Genomic DNA, 24,838 nt, shown 5'->3' with positions numbered 1-24,838 from the left:
ATCGAGTTCTCTTATAATAACAGCTATCATTCCAGTATCGGTATGGCCCCATTTGAAGCACTTTACGGTCGTAAGTGCCGATCCCCGATTTGTTGGAGCGAAGTGGGTGAAGCTCAAATCACAGGACCCGAACTTGTTCAAGAGACAACCGATAAAATCGCCAAGATCCGTGATCATCTGCTGACTGCCAGAAGCCGACAGAAGAGTTACGCAGATCGTAGGCGGAAGCCTCTCGAATTTCAAGTTGGTGATCTTGTTCTCCTCAAAGTGTCGCCCTGGAAGGGTGTTGTCCGCTTTGGGAAGAAAGGTAAGCTTGCTCCTCGATATGTTGGACCATTTAAGATTCTCGCGCGTGTAGGAAAAGTTGCCTACAGACTTGACCTGCCGCCCGCGCTTAGTAATGTGCATCCAACGTTCCATGTATCCAATCTCAAGAAGTGTTTAGCTGACGAGAACCTTCACATTCCACTTGATGAAGTTCAAGTTGATGAATCTATGCATTTCGTTGAGAAGCCTGTTGAGATTATGGATCGCGAGGTTAAGCAAACCAAGCGCAGTCGCATCCCTATCGTGAAAGTTCGCTGGGAGTCCAAGCGCGGAGCCGAGTTTACATGGGAAAGGGAAGATCAGATGAAGATCAAGTACCCGCACCTGTTCTCTGCGCAACCTACTTCGAGATAAATTTCGGGACGAAATTTCTTAAAGTAGGGGAGACTGTGACATCTGCCCCGATCCGACCCGACCCAGGTACCCGTTTCCCTTATCCGATCTCTTTCTTTTATGATTTAATATTTTATTTATACTTATATTTTACTTTTAATAATAATAATATATTTTCCTTCCCGCCGTCCCGTCCCTCTTCTTCTTCTCTCCGCCTTCTTTTCCCTTTTGTTGCCGTCCCGCCTCTTTCTCTCTCTTGACGTCGTCCCGCCCTTAAGCCTTGAACCCCTAACTGTCCCTTGTTCCTTCCCGCCTAAGGTTGTTTGCGCAGCTCCACGCGCCAGACTCCTTACAAGGAAGCCTGCGTGAAGACCACCTGTTACTGCGATACGCGAGACGAACTGTCCCCGCAGCGCGCTAAGGATTTTAGTTCTTCCCGCGGCGCGCTATGGATACCGTTCTTCCCGCGACGCGCTAAGGAATATAGTTCTTCTCGCGACGCGCTTAGAATTGAAGTTCTTCCCGCGGCGCGCTTAGAAATGTAGTTCTTCCCGCGACGCGTTAAGGTTGGTTCTGTCTGCCTTCGCGCTCGCGCACTCTTGACCTTCTGTGTCTGCCTTCGCGCTCCAGCCTTCTCGCGCTAACCCTTTGAGTCTTTTCTTCTGTTTTGTCCAGCCGTTTGCTTTTGTGATGTCTTATCTTCTGTGCTGTTGACCTGACCTATCTTATGTCTGAAAAGCCACTTTTGGCGCAGCACGCGCACCAACCCCATTGGTTGACAGGAAAAGTGACTGACATAATCTTTTGAGATCTGCTTTTCCATGCTTGACCAGTACCTTTATCTGACCCGCCCATGCCTGTTTACTGTTCCCTGTCAGCTTTTCCTTGTTCCTGCAGCTGCCATATCTTTTGATATCTTTTGCTTTTGGAATCTTTTACTTTTTGGAGATCTTTTCCCCTTTTCTAGGGATTGTGTTCCCTAGGGTTTCTCTATAAATAATAATGTTATTTTCCTAACACTACACACACAAAGCACTTAAACTCTCCTATTCTCTCTTGCTCCTTGCTCTCTCTGCCGTCTTCCTCTTTGCCTCCGTCTTCCTTCCTGTTCTGCCCTGCTTTTCCGGTAATATATATTATATATAATAATTTACTTATTAATTATGCTAACTTATAATCAAGACTTAAAACAGATCATTAAAACAATAATCTTATTTATAGGTTAACTTGTGCTTGTTTAAAGTTGGTTCTTGCTTTATCTTACACCGCATCGTTTATCAAGTGAGTAATCTCGTACCTAATCCCTTTTTATCTTTAATGTTTTGGGATGTTCATGTGTTCATACAAACTTAGAGTCTTAAACTTGTTTATAAACTTTAGTCGCGCAGTATCCCATGTGTTGAGGACGTTTACTTGGCTGTTTATTTGTATGTGTGTATCATTAACCGCTTTGTTCGGCCTATTCCGAAGTTTTCATGGATCCATTAGATGAACACGGGAGACCTATCGTTTACGGTTTTCTTTGTTTACACTTGCACATATGTTTTCTTGTTTTTGTGCTCATTTGGGAGCACGGATTGAACTATGAACTATGAGTTATGATCTATTTAGGCTTGATCACAATCTGATTACACCCTTGTTAGACACCAGACATACACGTGTTGCGCGCAGATTTATTGTTATCTATGTATTGTATTAAACTTGATTTCTCACCAACACGCAAGTGTTTGACGTTTTATTTTAACACATGTTCAGGTTTGCAGTAGCTGTTTTGGAGCTTGTGGACACATAGGAAGTTTTCTTTATTTTGGACCTAGATTAAAATGTATCAAGACAAGTTATTGTTGTTATAATATTTTGCCTTATAATATATTGATTTATGCTATTTTGTGTTTACGTTGCGCGTGCGCGAATGAATATATTTATTAAATATTGACACCCAATAGTGTCACGAGTAATGAAACAATATGTGGCGCCCCGATGTATAATCCGCCTTCGGTCGGGGTGTTACAGATGGCGCCAATATAGAAACATGAAATGAATCTGACCTGATCCATGACGATGTTCCCCGGTCTTCGAGATGAACGAACCACGACTCGATCTTCTTCTCCGGTAGCTTAAGATCTGCAATGGTTTTTGGGGGTGTGGAGGTGACTGCTAAGAAATCTCAAGGATCTCTTGTTTACAGACACAAAAATGGTTATGGTGGTGGCTCTTATTGAGAACAACCAACCCTTAATAAGGAGGTGGAGACCTCCTTATATAGGGAGCCTCATGGCCACCATCATGGTACCCTAATGGGCCTAGCCCAGTTAGGGTTACCTCCACAAAACCCCCTCAGCCCAATAATATTGTATTAGTCCATATAATAAAATAAGCCAGACATAATAAATTAAGGTCGTAAGCCGGGTTTAGTACCATACCCCTACATCCATCAATATTATTTATTAATGTTACTTATGTGTGTTTAAGAGTAAACTTGAAAATTGACTAACTATTTTGAAAATAAACATTTATAATGAGAAATAAAAAAAATGTTGAGACGGATGAAGTATAATGATTATACATCATTCAAATTAGGAATGGCCATTATGTAAAGAAGCAACAAAAAGAAAAGTACATAAATATAAATAATATAATAACAATATTTAAAAATTCCAGTCAATGTTTACGAGGTTGTTCTGGTGCAGAACTCATATGCAAATAATAATAATAATATATTAAATCAAATTCAAGCAATCTTCTAAAACATAAATAACACACCATTTCATTTCACATCATTTCATAATATTATTATCATTTCGTTCTCTTCGTGTCATTCATCAACCTTTGGTTTCATCGTCCATTTTCATTACCCCCCAAATGTTCCGATTTATTCCAATTCCAATTCCAATTTCACGCTAATTCCTTCAAGGGTTTGTTTGCTTTTGCTTTCAATTTCATTATTATCAAAAAATTAAAGAAGATGAGTGTAGCAAGATCCCAAGTTTGGCAACCTTGTAAAAAGAAAAGATCTTGATTTTATTTTAATTTTTTTTAAAATATAAAATTTAAAACACAAGAAGAATCTTGGTGGTGTTGGTGGTCAAAAAAATGGATGGTATTTGTATATGTACCTGTACCTGTATCTATATCTATAATTGATTCGGAATAATAATAATATTAATAATAAAGATTAAGTTTTTATTTGGGGATTTGTGGGAATATACGGAAAGATTGATTGATTGATTAAGATTAGGGTTAGGGTTAGAAAAAACAAAAGAATGGCGTCTTCACGGCCTTCGAGAACCCGGGTGGGGCGGTACGAGCTAGGACGGACGCTCGGTGAAGGGACGTTTGCGAAAGTGAAGTTTGCGAGGAACGTTGAGTCGGGCGAGCATGTGGCGATCAAGATTCTTGATAAAGAGAAGGTGTTGAAACATAAGATGATTACCCAGGTGAATATTATGGCGTTGACTTTTGTTTGACTTTTTTTTTGTTTTTGAGGGATTAGATTGGAATTTGGTTGTTTATTGTTTTGTATTTGAGTTGCAGATCAAACGGGAGATATCGACTATGAAGCTGATTAGACACCCGAATGTGATTCGTATGTATGAGGTTAGTTAGTTTGCTTGCAGTTGGGTACCTGTTTAATATACACGATAAGACCTGTTTAGCGAAAAAATACACTATGCAATTTTATATGTTTTAAAAAATATCATTTCTCCTTGGTATATTAAACATATATCTGACGCGCTCAAACCACCAAAGCCAAGTGTTAAACGAGTCGTTTTCATGTTTGATACTTGTATCAATCGCGTCCTCTGTAAACTACTCCCTCCGTCTCCGTCCCATTAGAAGTGTCTTAGTTTGAAAAACACAAAGTTCAAGGTAGATTGAATGATTACTCTTCTTGTTTACCAAATGACAATAATGCCCTTGAAACTTGGGTCAATCAATATTGTTTATTAATTTTAGCTGTGTGTGTTTAAGGGTAAACTTGGAAATTAGCCCATAAATTTTGAAAATGAACATTTGTAATGGGAAAAATCAAAAAGAAAATATGGACACTTTTAATGGGACGGAGGGAGTATTAAACACGATAAGACATGATTTGTCAGCCCAGTTAAATTAGTCTTATTATATTTGCCTATAGTGATAGTGATTTAGCATGTTTATGTTTTATTTTTCCTTCAATTTTTTTTCTAACATATGGAAATTAAGATCTTGGCATTAATCTTGGATGTTTATTTCTAAAAACAGTCGTATCTTTATCGATCAAGACACGATCCTTTTTCAAAAACTTTCCGATATGAATATCTCAATTACTATATTGTTTGTCATAAACTAGGCTCTTAGCATTAAAACACATTTTTTATGTTAGTCGCGACTCATGTAACATGTGTGATTAAAGTTACGTGCTTTATTGTAGGTTATGGCGAGCAAGACAAAAATCTACATCGTTTTGGAATTTGTGACTGGTGGTGAACTTTTTGACAAAGTTGTAAGTTGATGGTAACTTTGACTTTTCTTAGTCTTCACAGTGAGCTTACTAATACGAGATTATAACTTTATTTTTAAGGCAACTAGAGGCAGACTTAAAGAAGATGAAGCAAGGAAGTATTTTCAGCAGCTCATTAATGCAGTTGATTACTGCCATAGCCGGGGCGTTTTTCATAGAGATCTCAAGGTCATTTTTGTGAATTTTTTTTCTTTCACATTTACTTATGAATAAAGTTATCAGCGTGCCAAAGCTGTTTAGTTCAAAGTTTAGGCTATTATTGTAATAAAATTGTTTGAAGCTTTAACGCGAACGTTCCGTATGATATTTTTGCAGCCTGAAAATTTACTGTTGGATGCAAGTGGATGTCTCAAGGTTTCTGATTTTGGATTGAGTGCGCTGCCACAACAAGTTCGAGTGAGTTATTTTTTATATGTGAAATGTGAAAGTTGATAATATAAAATAGGGAAATTGAACTCGGTTTCTCGTTATTCTTCTTGTAGGAAGATGGCTTACTATACACAACATGTGGAACGCCTAATTATGTTGCTCCTGAGGTAAGTTACACATTTAACTAATTTATGAAGCGTTTAGTAATTATAATTAGGGGCAATTTCATATAATAGTAACCAAGTTTCAAAAGTGTTCCAATTAGGTCACTCAACTTTAAAAAGTGTTCCAATTGGGTCACTCAACTTTCATATTTTATTAAATTAAACGTCTTAACATGTTTTTTTAACGTTTTTATTTTTTGTTTCACATATGAAATCTTTTCATCTTTTTTTTGATGTTGATGTTGAGTGGCGACGTGGATTCTATTTTTTATTTTTGGAATTTAATGTAATTAACGTTTTTTTATTTTTGAAAAATATAACTACATATATTGCAAATTCCGACCCCCACATCTTATCCTTCATTTCTTTATTAACAAACAAAAAAATCGGTGAGACTCGATTTGAAGATTTAGTGACCCGATTTGAGAAAAATATGCATGAGAGACCTAATTGGAACACTTTTGAAAGTTGGTTACTATTCTATGAGATATTCCCTTATAATTAAGCCAAGTTTTTTTCAGGTAATTAACAACAAGGGTTATGATGGCGCCAAGGCGGATTTATGGTCATGTGGTGTCATTCTTTTTGTTCTTATGGCTGGATATCTGCCTTTTGAAGATTCAAACCTTACCGCCCTCTACAAGAAGGTATTTCTGTTTTATTTACACCTTTTTTCTAGTTTTTTTTTTAAGAAATAACCAACATCATTAGGCGTTTGTAACATCATATTATATTTGTTTGCAGATATTTAAGGCTGACTTCAGTTGTCCTCCATGGTTCTCCTCAAGTGCAAAGAAACTAATTAAAAGGATTCTGGATCCTAATCCATTGACGGTATGTTTATACCATCATATATATTTGCTCTTTTTTTTTTTACATTTTTCACCGAGTATATGAATACTATGTTTGCGACAGAGAATCACAGCTACTGAAGTGATTGAAAATGAATGGTTTAAGAAAGGATACACGCCACCTAGGTTTGAACAAGAGGATGTTAGTTTAGCTGATGTGGATGCAATTTTCAACGAAGCTGGGGTAATTTCACATTTTAACTCAACTGTTAAATTACAATTATACCCTTTTGACGGTAGTTGTTTAGTTAAATGGTTCTTTTTGTCATACAGGATGCTGCAGTTCTTGTTGTGGAGAAGCGGGATGAACGGCCTGGCGTGCCCGCACAGCCCGTCACTATGAACGCCTTTGAGCTTATATCTAAATCTCAGGGTTTAAATCTCAGCTCGCTTTTTGAAAAACAAATGGTATGTTATGTGTTTAAGTGTATAACCTTTGTCAGTCTTTTTATTTTGGTTTTTGATTTTTTTAAAGGAATTTATTGAGTCTGGAATTAAATGAAATATCAGGGGCTTGTGAATCGGGAGACAAGATTTACATCAAAATGTCCTGCTAATGAGATTATTTCAAAAATAGAAGAAGCTGCTACACCTTTAGGATTTGATGTGAAGAAAAACAATTACAAGGTGATAAAAATGTTATTTTTATTTATGTCAAAGTTGATTTATTCTGTAAGGTGTAATGTTAAACCACCTGTGTGTTTTGCACTTTAGTTGAAACTTCAAGGCGAAAAAAGTGGACGTAAGGGTCACTTGTCTATTGCAACCGAGGTATATTTTCTTCTAAATCCATCATGTCATTTATAGAAAAAAGAAAAAATTTCAAGATTAATTCTTCATATTATCGTTTAACAACATTACTGTTTCTTAGATATTTGAAGTGGCGCCTTCGTTGTACATGGTTGAGGTCCGCAAAGCTGGAGGGGATACATTGGAATTTCATAAGGTAAATTAAATAAAGGGAAGTGGATAACAGATTCAGTTGCTTTATAATTTATATACCTGCACGGTTCAGGATAAAAAAAAGGTCTTTTTTTTACATTCATGGTTTTGTTCTTTTTCTGATCTTATATTTGGTTCTTGGTTGTGCAGTTCTACAAGAATCTCTCAACTGGATTGAAGGATATTGTGTGGAGAACTGAGGACGAGACAAACGGGAATTTCATTGGTTAGTTAAAAACTGGAATAACGCGTTGAATCCATAAAAATCTTGCAATTTTCACAGAGCGTTTTATAATGTTCTTACGTATGATTTTTTGATGAAATATTTTTTGTGCTTTATGAAATCTTGTAAAATCTTGATGAAAATTTTAATTATTTTTTATTTGCTTTGATTTTTTTTCATTTGTTGCAGGTGCGGCCGCCCTGCCACCTACTTCGTAATCGGATACTGGTTGGTTAAGTGGCAAGTCTAATACTATTTCGCTTTCGCATTTTGTTGTACAAAAGATTGATCATTTCCAAATGTGGATTTTCTTGTTTGTTCCTACATTATATCCCCATAACTTAAAACTATAAACTCTAATGTAATAATAATACTGTTATGGTTGTCATTTTGATAATTTTCAACCTTCTCAAATATCCAAAACAAATACTTACAAAAATAAAAATTTACAAACTTTTTATTTTGTTCACCTGCTTTAACAACTCTGCAAACTCTTCATCAGTGGATTTTAGCAAAAGTGGTAAAGAAATGTCAACTCTACATTCAACAGCCTCCAGATGTCTAGGCTTTATTCTTTTCTCCAAACTAAATGCAAAATACTGAGGAAAGTCTTTTAACTCATTAATATCCCTTTTCATTTCCTTCTCGAAATACTCGAATTTCGGCTTGTAATTGTTGTCGAGACTGAACGTAAATAGCCCGGGACACCTTAACACCATCCCAACCGCCTCCGGTTTAGAAAACCCCAAACTGATCAAGTAATCCAATTTAGGCATCAATGTTTGTTCCACATTTGACACTAACAAAACACAGTCTTGATAAGCCAACGCCCGTAAATCGCGAAAGCCTAGTCTTTTTAAATAAAAAAGAGCAGGCTTTAGTTGATCTTTCACACTGGAAACAAGTAACCTTGGACATTTATTGATCACTTTTCTGTAATTGTGATCTGGGACATTGAGATCATGTGATAGGAAGTTGAAAACCGGAACGAGTTCATCGGTTATGTCGGCGGTTAGGATCTTGGGGCACATGCCAATGATTCTTGGAAGGTCTTTTTGTAAAATGCCTTTGGATTGGAGGAAAGTGATGATGTTATGGATGGTAGTTAAGTTAGTTGAGTGGATTAATGGGTTTAAAGATAATGCTTTGCCTGAATCAACTCCCATGACTTCAAGGCATAATATTTTTTCTTTGAATTGGAGGGAAAGTTTTGAGTGGAGTGGAGTGTAAAGAGGGTGTTTGTGGAGGGTGGTTTTGGGTTTGTTGGATAGTTGAGGGGTGGTTTCTGTTGGTAGGTGTTGTGATTGTTCTTGAGGTGAGTATGAGTTGAATGGTGTCACTGCTGCTGCAGCTGCCATGGTGGTGGTTATGGTGGTGGTGGTGGTGGTGGTGTGATATTTGTATATATGTATATATGTTTTATTATGATTTATATGTAGAAAGTGAGAGGTGAGGTGGATGGTTGTGGTGGAAAGCTATTGGTGGTTGGATGATATTGTGGATGAGGTTATTATTACTACCAATATCTTGTTTGTGGAATGAATAGCTCAATGTGTATTATTAAGTTTAATGTGTACTTGTAGGACCTTTGAGTTAATAAATTTGACATCAATGGTCCCTGATAAAGTTTATGGTGATAGATTGATAGGCATCTGAATTTGGTCCCAAGTTTCAACATTTGTACAAGTGTCCTGCAGAATGATAAAAATAACTGATAAAGGGTAGGCGTGTCTATGGTCCGAACGGTTTTGATGAAGTTTTTGGTCTTAAGTACGGTTTTTGAAAAAACTAAACTGAACTGGTTGGGTTGGCTGTGTTAGCAGTGTCCGTATTACTATTGGTTTCTTTTGGGTTTATCTAGCATGTGTTGTATCATTAGATTGTCAAAAGTTAAGTCGATGGTAAGTATAAAAAAGACTAAACGCTTTACCTTCGAAAATTAAAAGGTTTATAAAAAAGTTAAAAGAAATAAGTTCAAATAACTATAGCACAAATTTGGTTAAGTTAGTAATGTATACATTTTATAAATAAAAATATTTATACATATAATAATGCAAAATCATTCACACTTATTTATTTAAATTACCAGTCTCACTAAACAGTAAACACCATACAACACTCTTCACAGCTAAAAGAAAGGAAAAAAAACACAAAAAATACGATTAATATGTCAGAATCTTCACTTAATACAAGCAAACACTCCGGTTTTTTCTTCTTCTATATCTTCTGCATTTACCATCATCAACCACCAAAAAACACACCAATACCGCTAATTCTTCCGGTGTCATTTCAACTCTGTTTTCTTCTTTTAGATATAAACACGCCCATATATTATGTTCTCTCATTTTATAGACGAACAAACATCTTGGGATATAAACGCCGCCCATGCATCCTAACAAAAAAACACATCAGTATAAAAGTTTAATCACCTTAGAACATAATAAAAAAACACGGTGAACGAACATCTTTGAATACCTGTAAGATTGGAAACGCCTTCTCAGCGACATATTTTTGTGAAAGTGTGGCGTTTCGTTGTTGCAGTTTATCAGGGTGCAGACATAATCGCGCTTTCTGATAAGCCTTTTTTACACTTGAGCTGTCTCTAAGGTTTTTTAACTGTATCATGACCCAGCCACTACTTGGCCATAGAATCTACATTAACACAAGATTAATAATTTAACACGATTTATAAGTTATAAGTTTATAACATATGTATACATATTTAAATAACCACTTACGTGATGCAGTGTCGCTAGAAGCAATCGGATGTTTGTCTCTTTTCCATCTGACCATAACTTTATATCCTCATCAAGTAATTCCAGTTCCATCTATATTAATACATATAAAAAAAGTTAATAAGGAAACTATATAGTCTATATTTGTTGAAAGTATATAAATAATATGTAAAGATTATAATTTACCTGTTTACATCGACTTCCATCTTTTTCCAGTTCTTCCTGTTTACATGGACTTTCATCTTTTTCCGGTTCTTGTAAAGCTTCTTCACTTGATTCGTGTCTGCCCACTTCTGCAAATTAAATACATAAATAAATAAAAGTAACCAAATAAATAAAGGGTCATGATATAGCTTCATCACCCCCATCTGATTTCATGCCATCAAACAGTCATCGACAAAATTCGGATAGCCGTTTGGCCGTTTGGACAATATCTGGACGGCTGTTCTGACCATAGACAGTCAAACTTTAAATTTTTTTGGTCAAAACAGCCGTCTGACCTCTATTCGACTGAAACAGTGTGGGATTAATGTCGGATGGTGTGTGTATAGATGGACCGATAAAATACAAATTATAAGTTACGTCACCTTCTACTGCAGAACACTCATCTTCTCTTGTGTTCCATTCTTTCTCCAAATTACATGATTTACACTTCTGTTTAGCCCAAGCAATTGCTTCATCAACACCATCCGATTCATCGATCTTTTCCTTATTTTTACTAGGATTTATTTCAATTACATAAGAACTCATAACTTCATCATCTTCATCTTCTTCATTTAATGAGCTAGTTTCATCTCCTTGATCCTGATTCAATGAGGAAACAATGGATGCTGGAGAGTTGACTTGCAGATCCTCAGTTGACTCTTTAACACTTGCATATGAATTCGGTCCAAAAGTAGTAATTTCAGGAGATGAAACCAACTGTGTAAATCCAGAATAACAGCCTTTGAATTTGTGTATGTAATCACTCTCAAATGACTCGAAATTGCAAGGCGAATCCATGTCATTCATCTTCTTTGATGTGTTCCATTTAGATGCAACATTTATTGGCCTTCACAAAGTTTAATTTTTTATAATGAGAATTTTCGTATATCTCTACAAACTTGAAAAATATCATGTATATTCATGCAAATCTAAAAAATATTATATATATGCCCAATTTTTAGCTTAAATGTTTCTAGTTTTACTCAAAATATTAGATTGCTTATTGTTAGATTATCATGCTATTATACCTAGTTCGATAATTTGATTCGAACATACATATTCGATTGTTTGATTATCTTGTATTGAGAGAACAAAAGAGGAGAGACAACGGTTCGGTTGGCTTGCTTATCATGGATGTCAATCAAAATTCAAATAAAAAAATCGGGTTTAAAGTTTAAACAAAAGTAAAAAGACCAAAATGTCCATTTTACTTCCACAAGGTAAATTTTTTGTCCATTTGAAATGCGTTTTCCCAAACTATCCACACCCAAACCAGTTGACCTGCCGGGATTTTAATCATCACTCGACTGGATTTTAATCCAACCGGAAAATGCTACGAGTCAAAAAATCCAGTCGAACAAGCTGGATTTATTCAAAAATCCAATGAACCGTCAAAAATCCTGTCGAATGGACTGGGTTTTTGAACAATCTAGTCGGTTCGACTGGACATTTTGACACATGGCATATTTTGGTTGGATTAAAATCCAGTCGTGTAATGATTAGAATCCAGGCCAATCGATTGGCTTTTCGTGGACATTATTGGGAGGGTGACTAATCAAATGTCTAAAATATGACTTTGTTAAAAGTCAAATAGACATTTTGAGAATTTTCTCAATAACAAATATAATGAAAAGGGGTAGAAAGGTCATTAAGTAAAAACTCATTAAAGTTGAGGTAATATGATACTCATAAAAGAGTGAATAACCTATCATCGGCCCTTCAAGTGAGAGGCAGTTTTGTCCTTCCCCCCCCCCCCTCAGGTACACCCCAGCCTCTCATGTGGGGGGCTTGTGAATTAACACTGAGGTTTATTTGGGAAAAAAAGAACAAAATTGCCCCTCATATGAGGGGCACGCTGATGAGTTTTTCAACCAGACTTAACGAGGTTAATGAATTCAAGTTTAATTGCAAGTGAAATGAAAACACTATGACGAAAATCACAAATTAAAATTATTGGACTATAAAACCGCAGATTTAGACAAACAACAAGACGAAAACCGTAGTTTACTCTTTGTAAGAGTATATATGTGAAATTAATCCCTTTTATAAAGGTGTTAATTAACTTTTACCAAAAGTAAGAGGACTAAATAATAATAATAATAATAATAATAATAATAATATCATTTTCAACCACCTGAGTTTAGCAGCAAATGAAGAAAAAGAAACATCATCATTCTCCACCACCGCCGGCCGGAACGGACTGAGCTCCTCTGAGCTCAAAATCGACGACGAATTCGACTTCGATTTCGATATCGAAGTCGAATTCGTCTGCGATACAGATCTCGACCTCGACCTCCTCGAGTTACCAAATATATCACTATAAAACTCCTCCTCACTCAACCGTACACCGGACTTACTCGCCGGAATCCTAAATTCCGGCAACGTCCGGTCACCGTTAGGCTTCCTGAATATATCTTCAAACAACATACTCGCCGTCGTCCTGCCTTCTACCGAGAATTGGCGCGAAAGCACACTCCTCGGTGGTCCGCCGAACACGTCATCAAAGTCGTTAGGATCTAACGGTTCGTTCGTGTTGTTGTTGTTACGGTGGTTCGGTGTGGGTGATGATGTTCCCATGCGCATCCGCCAGGACTCGTCCATTGGTATAAAATAATAATAATAATAATAATAATAATAATAATAATAAAGTTAAGATGAAAATGTGTGTGTGTATAATTGTGTAGGAGGTTATGTGTTTTAGGTGGAAAGTTTGTTTTGGGGGGTCATGAGGAATGATTGATGCTTTAACATGCTTGGAAACAGTGGGATTACATTACATTATATTACATTACATAAAGATTGCTGTTTCGCTTTTTGAGAGGGCTTATAACGTGGGTTATCTATCTATTTTATTTGATGCTCTGCTTTTTTCCTTTTTTTTATGAAACTTAGTTTTCCTTCATGTGGTTGTTTATAATACAAAGCTAGTTATAGTTTCTTTTAAGCATATAAAGGTTATACCCTATGGAATTAGTTTGAAACTTGTAAAATATAAAATATTTGTATTTAGCGGAATGAAGAGAGAATGGAATGAACAAGGGAATGAAATGGATCATTACTATTCCTTTGTTTTGTTTAGTTAACTTATGGGAATGAAATTAATATTTACTTTACGTTGTTTGGTATCCAAAAAAAATTGTAGGAATGAAATAGATATAATAAAAATATTCATATCCCAAAATATATATTTTAGACAAAAAAAATATCTGAAATGGCGACGGTGGTGGTGGTAGCTCCGGCGACGAAAATAGTGGTGGTGGCGGCTTGGCGGGGTGGTTGTGGTGGTGAGGTGGGGTGGAGGTAGTAGCATTGGTAGTGATGGCGATGGTAGGGTGGCGACGACGGTGGTGGTGGTCAAGCAGCGACATTGGTGGTCGTGGTTATGGTCAGGTGGCGGTGGTAGCGATGGTGGTGGCGGCGGTGACACTCAGGTGGTGGTGGTGGTGGCGATGGTAGTGGTGGTGGCTGTTGTTAGGTGGTGGTGGTGGTGCTGAGAAAGTAGGGTGAGGGAGGAATGAAATGAAAAAAATGAAGGGGGTGAGAATGAATGGTTTTGATGGAATAGGATTCCATATGTAATGGATGATTCCATTCCATTGAGTAACCAAACATCACTTTTTTCATTCCCACGTAAAGAATAATTTCATTCCCCATGCCATTCCTGCATACCAAACGCTACCTTGGTATTGTTTTAACGAGGTAGTTTGGTGGTTATAGGTGGATATTATAGAGGTAGAGTAACAAAAAGATTCAATGATCCATGAAATAAATACATGTGGGTCATGCAAGACACTTAGGAGAACCACCCGCGAGTCATTTACAATACCTGCGGATCCTGGGCAGAATCAGCGGGAGTTATATACCAAAGAACAACTAACTCCCTTATAGAAAATTGGTGGAAAAATTTCATGATAGCGACATTTACCTCTTTATGGAGAGCACGTGATAGCACAATCAATTAGGAGAAGCCAGCTGGATATTCTGTTACGCCCATGCACATGGCTAGCTGTCGTCTCCTATCAAAAGTAGTCACATGTCCATTTAGATAGAAGAAAACATCTTTCAGATAGTGACAACTCAACCAATCACCTTCCCCCACCACTGGCTATAATTACTTAATTTACCATCATAAGGTATTCATTCACACATTCCATATTACATCAATTACTTTATACCTTCTCTCCCTATAAGAATAAAACTTATTCTCACGCTGAAGGATGGTTACGGGAAGACCCCACATCTTGTCATTCCCGTAACGAGCTCACGGTGGTTTTATTTTGCAGGATCAGATCTGGATCTAGCTTGATTCTACTCATTTCAGCTAGGTTTATTCGTGAACACATACTCGGTGGAAATATAGACCTAATCTTAACTAAGATTAGATTCGTGTTTCTTCAGTTATGTAATTGCTTTATGCACCACTTATAAAGCAAAAGGTGCATATGTATTATACAGCTCAAGCAGTTCTCAATATATTTTTGATTTTGAAATAAACACCGTTTGAAAATCAAAATTGCATAAGAAAAATTAACTAGTGTAGAGGTATGCCATAAAATGAGCCTAATCCAACAATATTTGGATCTAAGTGTCTTAACATACAAAGGCACATTAAAACTCTAGCATATGTTTCATGTATAAATGACATAAGTATATCACCTTCATCGTGAGGTATTTTCTTCTTTCTCAATACATTACATGGTGATAAACAATTATGAAAATCTAAATTGACTTGAGCGTTAGAGGGTAGTCAAGCTAACCCATTCTAACAAGTATTTCGTTGTTTTGCATACTTAATGCAAGACGAGAAGACGAGGTGTGGTCATTTTCTTCTTCATTGTCGTAGAATCATTTACATTGGTCTATAATAGGTCAGAAATTACTTCTCCAACTAGAAAATTCAACAATTCCATATTGTGAGGGACTTCTCTCACACACCATTTTAAACCTATTATTATGAAACTCTTTTGTACCTATAAACATAATCAAATGGGAACTATCGCAAACTCGAGAGTATATTTCCATAGAAAATTAAAATTTAATATACGCATAAAACTTAATTGTGTATATAATGGATTCGCCAAACCCTCACCCCCACAAACGCACCTGTCGCACCCACCCCCACCCACATTGTCCCCTGCCTTGCCCCATTGCTCATAATCGCTGATGGTCATTGACGAAGACCAAAATGAGGGGATAGGGTGATTTTTAAATCTTCTTTTTTATTTTAAAAGTCATAGCCTATTTTTGAAAATGGCCCATAAAATAATTAGTGAGAGACAATTACCTTACTGGCGTATTATTGTGTTATCACCATATTTTGCTTGTTTTCATATTTCAATTTAAAACTATATTTGTGTTCTTGCTTGTTCTATAGGTCCCTCTTTAGATATTTTCCATTTTAAAATGATAAAATCTTGATTGATTATTATGAAGTCATTGGCAATTTGACATGCGGCAGTTGCTGGGTCAAACCTCTATGGCTCTATGTTTTTTGGTGGGATTCACAATGGCAGCATCTCTTCAGCAATGTATAGGCTTGATGTTGTCCAACAAGAAACCCAATTACCACACCGGTTCGGCTTAAAATGATGGGAAAAATTGCTTTCAGAAAAAATTTAATATTTTGTCTTTTAAACTATTTTTTAACTGATCTTCTATGGTTTTCATTTCTTTTCGTTTTGGTGACCGAGACTAGCTCAATCTCTTTGTGCCATTAACTTTTTATAAAAAGTTATTGTTTCTATTAAAATATATAGAAAAATATACATGTATAAATATAAATACATATACATGTATTCTTCGTGTGTATAAAAATATAAATACCACATAACAGAGCCCTTAATCTTTAAGTAAACACATATCATCACACTATAATGTGGATACCTATTACCATTTATCATAGAATTAATAACCTACAAAAACAGAAGGACACAAATATCTTGCTCTAATAATGGAGATGATACATGATTAAGAAAATTAATAATAATAATAATAATAATAATAATAATAATAATAAAGTTTTGTTTAGTCATTGTTTGATACTAGTCTTAAAACGTTTCTCTCATCTTTCTCTTTGATTTTGACTTGATTAGGTGTATGATCAATCTCCATAATATTTATCAAACATGTCTCTAAACATAATTTATTTCGTCTTAGGCTGAGGGGTGTGGGGCGCTAACCTGGGCGCGAGAGCCCCTCCGCTCGCGCCCCCAGGCGCTAACCCCACACCACCGGGGCGCGAACGGGGCGCGAGCGCGAGCCCCCAGGCAGGCGTGAGTGTGGTCGCGGGAGAAGAGAGAGAAAGAGCCGTTGAGCTCGCCCAAAAGAGCCGTTGGAGGTCCGAATTTTTTAAAAAAAAAACCTTAAAACCTCTATATAATACCCCAAATTACTCCCATTTCAACCATATCAAAACACAATTTCACCTTAGAAACCCTTATATAATATCCCAAACTCCTATATAATACCCAAAAATGTCTGGAAATTGGTACCCAAACCTAGATTCAGATTATATTGACGACGATTTATGGTCGTCACCAGACCAACCGATGTTTTATTCGGGGCCGCAAGAAACATCCGGCTTTCAACCATCCAACATACAACCGTCTCCTAACTTTGTTGTTCCAGAGACACAAGAATCACACGGTGATGCTACGGGAGCAAGAAGACGCGTCCACCAGAAAAAACAACTTGCAACGGGAGACAAAGAAGCCAAATGCGACTAGCATAGCATACCTTTCTAGAATTCATAATTCATGTATTCAACGTCCACTAGTCTATACGTACTATATGCTAACTCCCTAGCTAGTCCCTTAAATCACTTCTATATCTCCATCCTTCATTTAGCTTCATTCAATTAAGATTCGATCAGTAAAACCCGCACGTACACATGGCTTCCTTCATGCCTTTCACCAACAACAATCTTGACATATTCATGTGTGTTTTGAGACCAACAGTCGCCATTGTCGATGACCTTGTTGATACTTTGAAGCACTTCTCTTTCTTTACTGAAAGACTTGGTTGCATTCATTCTTCCATCTTCAAAAGCATCCATGGCAACATGGTATATATATCTCTCCCTCTAGATCTCTTTATACATGTGTCCGTGCATACGCACGCGTGTGTAGAGTCGTGCTAAGCTCTTAATTTGAGTTCTAGCATTTAGGTTATAATCATATCTTGACAGACGGAACTAGAGTTGTGCTAAGCTCTTAATTTATCGTCACTAGAGTAGTTACGCCTAACATTTTAATTGTTTTTTTTTCTATTGTGACTAATATGATCTAATATATTAAGTAAAGTTTAACTATTATCTAGTTTTCTTATTATACTCTAATTGTGTCTTGGTTTTCCTATATATTGTAATCTTAGAAAAATAGTAAGAAAATTGTTTCAAGTTTGGTGTTGTTCTTCTCTTTTATTCTTGGAGTCTAACCCACTCTACGGGTCTATCAGTGACCCATGAATGAAAAATTATGTTTTCGTAAGAATTGGTACCCGGTACCATTTAGTATGTGTTATGTGAATAAACAAATATTTTAATAGATCAAAAAGGTTAAAACCAGGGGCGAATCTTCATTGGGGCCAGGGGTGGCCCTGACCCCCCTGTTTTTTTGCACAGTAGTGTAAATTCACCCGTTTTCGGCCGAAAAATTTTATACGTAGTGTAAGTTTAGCCTTTTTTGGCCGGAAATCTGAGTCCCTCCCCCTTCGTTTGTGAAATTTTGTATACATTTTGAGCTCCCCCCCCCCCCCCCCCCCGTGCCTCAGTCCAAGCTTCGTCACTGGTTAAAACTTATATAGTTTTTTATGGCTTTCAGATTATATGGTATGGAGCATGGATCAAGAGATCTGATGACAACAAGGAACTCCTACATGATAATCTTGTAAGTTGAATCATTATTCATTAGGACTATTTGTTTATAATGACAAATCTTAATTCTAGACATAACTCTCATCCAAATTTTGTTTATAATTAGTTTTCAGCATTAAAGAATCTACACAACATGGCGGTTTTAGTCAACCACAACTTTATGGCGGCCTATGGTGGCGAGGCAAGGGACGGGTCCCCAGCCGCAAAGTTTTCAACAGGCGATACTATATGTTTTAGCATAACTGACCTCCCATCTAACACCAAAATGAAGGAACAAGACTACCCTATATGTTTTCATTAAGTATGATGTGTTTAAGGTTGTGTATGTAAGTGCAGATGATATGTACAGATCTCAGTACCACCCTCCTCATAAGTTGTTGGAAAACCAAGTATCCAAGGTTATAGAGTGATTCGAATATGTTAGGTACACAATTTTGTTACGCCATGTTAGTTTCATTTGTAATATATATATATAATATATAAACGAAAACATAAAAATTCTACTTGTCGCGATGTGGACGCTCTCCCTTTTTTTGGAGTTACCAGATTTGCTTGACTTTTAAATTGAGGCTTCTCATGCATTTGACCCGAATTCATGGGTATGGGTCTTACCAAACCCAGATATTCTTTAAACGGGTTATAACATCTCATTAAATAAAAAATTATTCTCACCAAATTATTGATGTAAAAATCCTATAAAATAGAATATACTAAAAATTAATATCTTATTTATTTTAAAATATATATATATATATATATAGGGGGGAGATTTCAATTAAGAACCCCTTTGAGTTTTAAGAACTCGAAAGAACTCAGTGTAACGATTTTTTTTTGAATTTTTTTCACACGTGTGTAATATATGTAAGTTACATACACGTAAAAATATTACAGAATTTTTTACGCACCGAGTCGACTTTTTACACATGTGTAACGGACGTAAAAGTTAGTGTAACCACTTACATATTTATTATCTCTCATACTTTGACTTTTTTGCCAGATTTAATCTCAACCACATATTCCAATCCATTTAATTAAATATGTGGCATGGAATTGAGTTCTTAAGTTCTTAAAACTCAACATGGTTATCAAAATATCCCTCCCCTATATATATTATATAGGTATATATTATTTAAATTAAAAAACTAATTTTATAGTAAAAAAAATAAACGGGTCTTGGGACTCATCAAACCATAAGTATATTATTAACTTTCATAAATATTATTTATAATAAAAAAGCCAATTATATAGTAAAAAAAATAAACGGGTCTTATAAAAACCATATAGCTTTTAAACCGGGTTATAACATCTCATTTATTTGTGAAACAATTTATTATCAAACCATAAGTATATTATTAACTTTAAATAAATTTAAAAAATAAATAAATATTAAAACAAACAATATAAAACAATCCCTGTAATACGGGGATAAAAACTAGTAGTTAATATATACGTATGCATGTATGTAATTATCTATGCTTAGTTGCAAATCCATAAATTCTAACATGGGCATAAATTAGTTGGCATAAATTTTTTGAACAAATAAAATTGTTAAAGGAAGTGAAAGTTTTGGGGAGGGGGTATGTTTAGCTCGTCCAAACCGTAAACTAAATAAGACATTCCATATAAATATCTAACTTAATTTAATTTTACAGTTATATAAAATAAATCATCTTTATTTTTTTAATATCTAAGTCAGTCCAAACGGTAAACTAAACCGTAAAATTCAGTTTTTCAAACCATAAAACTTGAATTAGTTCACTCGTAACCCGCCCCAACCAGCCAATTTAGCTCAGTTTAAACGATCCAACACTTTCAACAATTTCCAACATAATTTCAGCTGTCGTGGTAATTCTAGAAAACAAGATGATGCATATACAATTTAACAACTTTTGGGGGTCTAAATTACACTCATCTAATATTTTGTTGGTTCTAACTTCTAAGGATAACATAACACCTTCATCCTTTGCCCCTTTCAAACAGAAAATGAAACCAACGACAATTTGAACTTGTGATGTTGCAATACTCGCAATTTCCAAGCGTATATCCACTCGCTTGCAACTCTTTTTATTTTGTTAGGGGGGAAACATGCTTGTGTCGACCTCACAGGAGTGTCCCCTCTTGTTGGAATTAGGGACACTGGATTTGTAGCAGGCCAGACAGCATTGAAGGCGGCATCGGGCAAGGTTGCTAAACACGAGAGAGCTTGTTTGGAGAATCAACATGTGTTTATCCTCTTCGCCTTTGACACTTTTGGTTTCTTAGCTCCGGATGCCGTGGACCTTTTGAATAGGGTTCAGAAAGTTGTGTATAGTAACGTATCAGCCCATAAGAATCAAAACTTTGTTTTTAGTCGGATTGGGTTTGCTATCCAAAAGGGGGTTGCGGCGCAGCTTGTTGCCCGCTTACCTGCCACTTCATTGTAAATCGTTTGGATGTTTCTATGAAATATAAAAGGAGCGAATCATTCAAAGTTTCGTATTTTGTTACCTCCTGTGAATAAGAACTTTGATGAACACAAATTCTATAGTTAGAAAGGGGTTTAAGTTTTAGAATGTGTACCTGATCCACTATTTCACACTTCTTTTGGGAGAAAGCTTGGAAGGCCACTCTGTCTTCTGTTGAAAAGAAAAAAAGATATTAAGTTATACATCAACTAATAATTACTACTCGTTCGTATCAACTTGCCCAAATTATGTGAATAAAAACGCAATCTACCTTTAAAACTCGCTTCGTAGTCAATGAAATGATAATAATTTGACCTCGTTTTAGTTGAATTCCGCCTAAAGTTCCTGTAATCCAGGATGTACTCTCCTGATTTTACTTGAAAATCAGAGAGATCTCCGCCAATGATATGATTCCATGACTTGTAATAACCCAACCCATCTTCTTCTTCTTCATCATATACAAGACCAACGCCACACTCCATTGTAAGTTGCCTATCATTTGCTTTCGTTGCTACCGTAATAGTAATCTGGTCACCACCTTTCATCTCATTTGGCCCAAACATCCAATGGCTTAACATACTTAAATACGCGCCCTGTATTCTGACTTTCAATATAATGTTTATAAATCCAGGTGTGTCTTTTTGTTGTATTACTAATTTTGATCATTGGCAACCCAAAACATCCATCAGCAGTAAACACATTCGTCTCCACGCACCAGAAATTTAATCCTTGGAGCTTGTTACGAGATGATGGTATGGTAAATGATATTGATGCGCCCTTGCTGCTACAACCGACCCACTCAGGCATTTGCTTACCCTCATAAATTGTGCTGAATATTCCAAATTCATAATACATCTGCCAAATTAATAAATAAACATTAATCACGTTAAATTTTTAACACACACACGTATACGTATTCACACAACATTTAACCAGAGGAAACCTGTGTTTGAGTTGGTTCAATTGATTCTCTTCCGATGGCGCGTGGACGTCCCAAATGCCTTTCTTTAATAAACTCTAAATTTGTCCAGCCCAAACTATGTAATATCTTTTCCTCAACATCTGCCATAGCTTGAATTTTGATCATGCCATCAATTTCATATGGAGAACGTGTTATCACGGTTCGAGCTCCTCTAAATCTGAGTCGGGCCATTTCTGGATGAAATTTAATTATCTTTAGAGAAGTCTCATAACCACGTCTGAAGCTGTTGTCAGAATCCACTGATAATTCTGTTAGTGTACGTGGAGGTTGATCAATTGATACAACCATTTCACAGTTATCCATACTAAGTTTCTCAAGCTTCCCGAGGCTTTTCACGCAGTTGGGCATTGAAACAATTGGATTATTATCCAAACGTAATTCCTCTAACATAGATAGGCAACTAAAGTCCATTGGAAATGATTCGTTAGTCAAATTATTATTTGCAAGCGACAAGGTTATTAATGAGCTCGGTAAAATAACCGTAAAGGACTTCAGATCACTTGGTATGGCAGATGAAGAGGTTTGTGAGTTTATGCTGATATCTGATAAACTCATATCGCAACTCTTAATTTGAGAATCACGGAAATCACAACCATCTAACAGTAGTGTTTTAACCTTCTTTAACTTGCTTAGGGATACCGGAACCTTTAGTTTGTAGCAATTACTCAGATCAATATGGACAAGTTCAATACATTGCCTAACTGATTCACTCACCTCTGTCAAACTTATGCAGTTTTTAACTATTAACCTCTCAAGTGCGGGTAGTTCAGAAAAACCACCAATACTACGAAGCTGTTCACAGAAACTCATATCAAGAATCTTCAATGATCCAAGAAATAGTTTGTCGTTGGAGCACGATCCATCCAACTGCTAAAATGGAAATATGTTTAAAGTATGTAATGAATTTCATTTACTCAAGATGAATACTAACTTTTTTCCCATGTTAGGAATTTTGGTGTCATGAATTGTTTTATGTAATTAAGATTAACACGAGGGGTGACAATTGTGACCCATTAGGGTTTATATGGGTTGAAGTAAAATGTATAATGGGTCAAACTAAAGAAAGGAAATGTTGAAATGGGTCACAATGGGTTGAGATACCAAAAACCCCACAGACAAAAATAATAATAAAAAAAATCATAACTCAAAATATAAACTGAAAAATAAAAAAGTAAAAGTTTCCTCCGTTGTTCTCGTTCATAATAATTAAAAAAAAAAGCCCTTGACAAATGTTAACCCATTCTGATGCATTCCAACTTTTTATTTCCTTTAGTTTGACCCATTCTAACCCATTCCAACTTTTTACTTCCTTTAGTTTGACTCATTCTGACTCATTATACATTTTACTTCAACCATCTACCCTAATGGGTCACCTTTGCCACCCCTACACAAAACCATTCTGGCTAGGCTTCAATACAGTATTACGGTTTAGGATGTGCAAAGTGAACACGCATATAAATATTTCTGGATATGACGAATGACAAGGTTCAAGCGGGCTGTACCCTCTAGTGGGGTTTGACGTGGCGCCCCAGAACCTAAATGGTATGCATGGTAGTCAACTATCTAAAAACTAATTAAATTTTCCTACTTTCAAGTTGTGGTAGATTACTATATCATATGCTAAATGATTTAGTGTTAAATACTGATACATGATATGTTGAGAACAACCAGATTGAGTATTGCTGAATATTAAAAATAGGTGTAGATGCTTCAAATTTCTTACCTTTTGCCTCTTCGCAGGTGGTTGCGGGCTACTATAAGACATGTCAAAAGATTCAATAGTGCTATATGACATGTCAAGAGCGACCAGATTCTCCATTGGTAAGTTAAAATGTATAGACTTTAAATGGAGCCCGTGCATACACAACCATCTTAATTCTTGTGGAAAATTCTGGAAAAACTCATTAAATTGCACATAATTAAGCCGTAGTAGCTGCAGATTATCCATCTGACTTAATGAGTCTGTTTCCAGTTCAAATGATCTAGCCAAATTCTTTTTGTCAAGCAGTTTCATGTCAAGGGAAAGGCCTAGAAGATTTTCTGTGCCCTACAAATAAAGAAAGGGTATTAGCAATTGAAGAGGTAGGTCCCAGCAGAGCCCAGTTGGACCCGCAAGACTCACCTTCAAAAGAGACGTCTGCGCAGAAACCAACTGGATCCGCAGGACCCACCATGCTCAGAGACGTGACGTCCTTACGCGCAGTACGCAAGCTGTTCCCGCAGGAAATGCCTCCCAATGGTGAAGGACTCTGCCTGTTCCCGCAGCTGCGGATACAAGCCATCAGGGAAGGCCACCCGCGCAGCAAGGCTACACGCACAAGGCATTTAGCTCTTAATCATTCAGTTGTCACCTGAAGGAATGAGCAAAGCCGGGAACAATCCCGCACAAAGGCGGGAGGGGGAATACTCCCGACCAACTAAGCCAGTCCGTACGATACGGGAAGATCTTCTGTACTGTACCTGACGAGGTATGGGCAAAAGATCTGACTAAAGATACGACAGCTTATTGACAACAGTATGGCGAGCAGCATGCTCCTATACTGTATGTCACTATTAGCCGCTGCCTACTCACCAACTCCTGTCATACCACGTGCATAGCCGGCAGTTGGTGGAAAAGGAATAGTACACAGCAGGCCTGGTCACTATCAGCCGCTGCCTACCCACCAACTACCAGCAGGGCACGTGCGTAGGCCACAGTTGGTAGAACAGGAATACTATTCAGCCGGCCACACCTCCTTGGAAACCTACCTTCGGCTATAAATACCCCAAATGGTATGATCATCTCATCTTATCATAATATCATCATATTATACCTGATATCTGCTCTAGCAATCTCTTAATATACATTTATATTTAAAGAGCAATCTAGTCTGATTCTCACGCCGGAGGG

At 36.5% G+C, this 24,838-nt stretch overlaps 4 protein-coding genes and 1 pseudogene across 4 annotated transcripts; 2 read left to right on the top strand and 3 right to left on the bottom strand.

Annotated features, from left to right (window-relative positions):
• Positions 1-3,436: 3,436 nt before the first annotated feature.
• Positions 3,437-8,089, top strand: LOC143534876 (CBL-interacting protein kinase 23-like). Its single transcript, XM_077029250.1, has 15 exons — positions 3,437-4,097; positions 4,195-4,257; positions 5,072-5,143; positions 5,222-5,329; positions 5,477-5,557; positions 5,644-5,697; positions 6,216-6,341; positions 6,439-6,528; positions 6,610-6,729; positions 6,819-6,953; positions 7,056-7,172; positions 7,260-7,316; positions 7,417-7,491; positions 7,638-7,713; positions 7,900-8,089. Exons 1-15 carry the CDS (start codon positions 3,924-3,926, stop codon positions 7,926-7,928), a joined length of 1,377 nt encoding a protein of 458 aa, XP_076885365.1. The 5' UTR covers positions 3,437-3,923; the 3' UTR covers positions 7,929-8,089.
• Positions 8,090-8,156: 67 nt separating this feature from the next.
• Positions 8,157-9,318, bottom strand: LOC143534849 (transcription termination factor MTEF1, chloroplastic pseudogene; annotated as a pseudogene).
• Positions 9,319-9,759: 441 nt separating this feature from the next.
• LOC143534877 (uncharacterized) lies at positions 9,760-13,250 on the bottom strand. The gene is made up of 6 exons (XM_077029251.1): positions 12,784-13,250; positions 11,033-11,496; positions 10,632-10,738; positions 10,449-10,538; positions 10,186-10,362; positions 9,760-10,102 (listed from the first exon to the last, which is right to left on the bottom strand). Exons 1-6 carry the CDS (start codon positions 13,248-13,250, stop codon positions 10,052-10,054), a joined length of 1,356 nt encoding a protein of 451 aa, XP_076885366.1. The 3' UTR covers positions 9,760-10,051.
• Positions 13,251-17,389: 4,139 nt separating this feature from the next.
• Positions 17,390-18,823, top strand: LOC143534891 (uncharacterized). The gene is made up of 3 exons (XM_077029265.1): positions 17,390-17,712; positions 18,470-18,535; positions 18,629-18,823. Exons 1-3 carry the CDS (start codon positions 17,539-17,541, stop codon positions 18,821-18,823), a joined length of 435 nt encoding a protein of 144 aa, XP_076885380.1. The 5' UTR covers positions 17,390-17,538.
• Positions 18,824-21,894: 3,071 nt separating this feature from the next.
• LOC143534890 (disease resistance protein ADR2-like) lies at positions 21,895-23,983 on the bottom strand. Its single transcript, XM_077029264.1, has 2 exons — positions 23,672-23,983; positions 21,895-22,818 (listed from the first exon to the last, which is right to left on the bottom strand). Exons 1-2 carry the CDS (start codon positions 23,960-23,962, stop codon positions 21,895-21,897), a joined length of 1,215 nt encoding a protein of 404 aa, XP_076885379.1. The 5' UTR covers positions 23,963-23,983.
• Between the last annotated feature and the right edge of the window lie 855 nt (positions 23,984-24,838).

This window comes from Bidens hawaiensis, unplaced genomic scaffold, assembly GCF_021521415.1.
Source record: "Bidens hawaiensis isolate Kalapana, Puna unplaced genomic scaffold, B.hawaiensis_p1.1 tig00010347_1, whole genome shotgun sequence".
Classification (NCBI taxonomy): Eukaryota; Viridiplantae; Streptophyta; class Magnoliopsida; order Asterales; family Asteraceae; genus Bidens; species Bidens hawaiensis.
The sequence above is the reverse complement of the archived record's forward strand: the minus strand, read 5'-3'. Positions and strand labels throughout refer to the sequence as shown.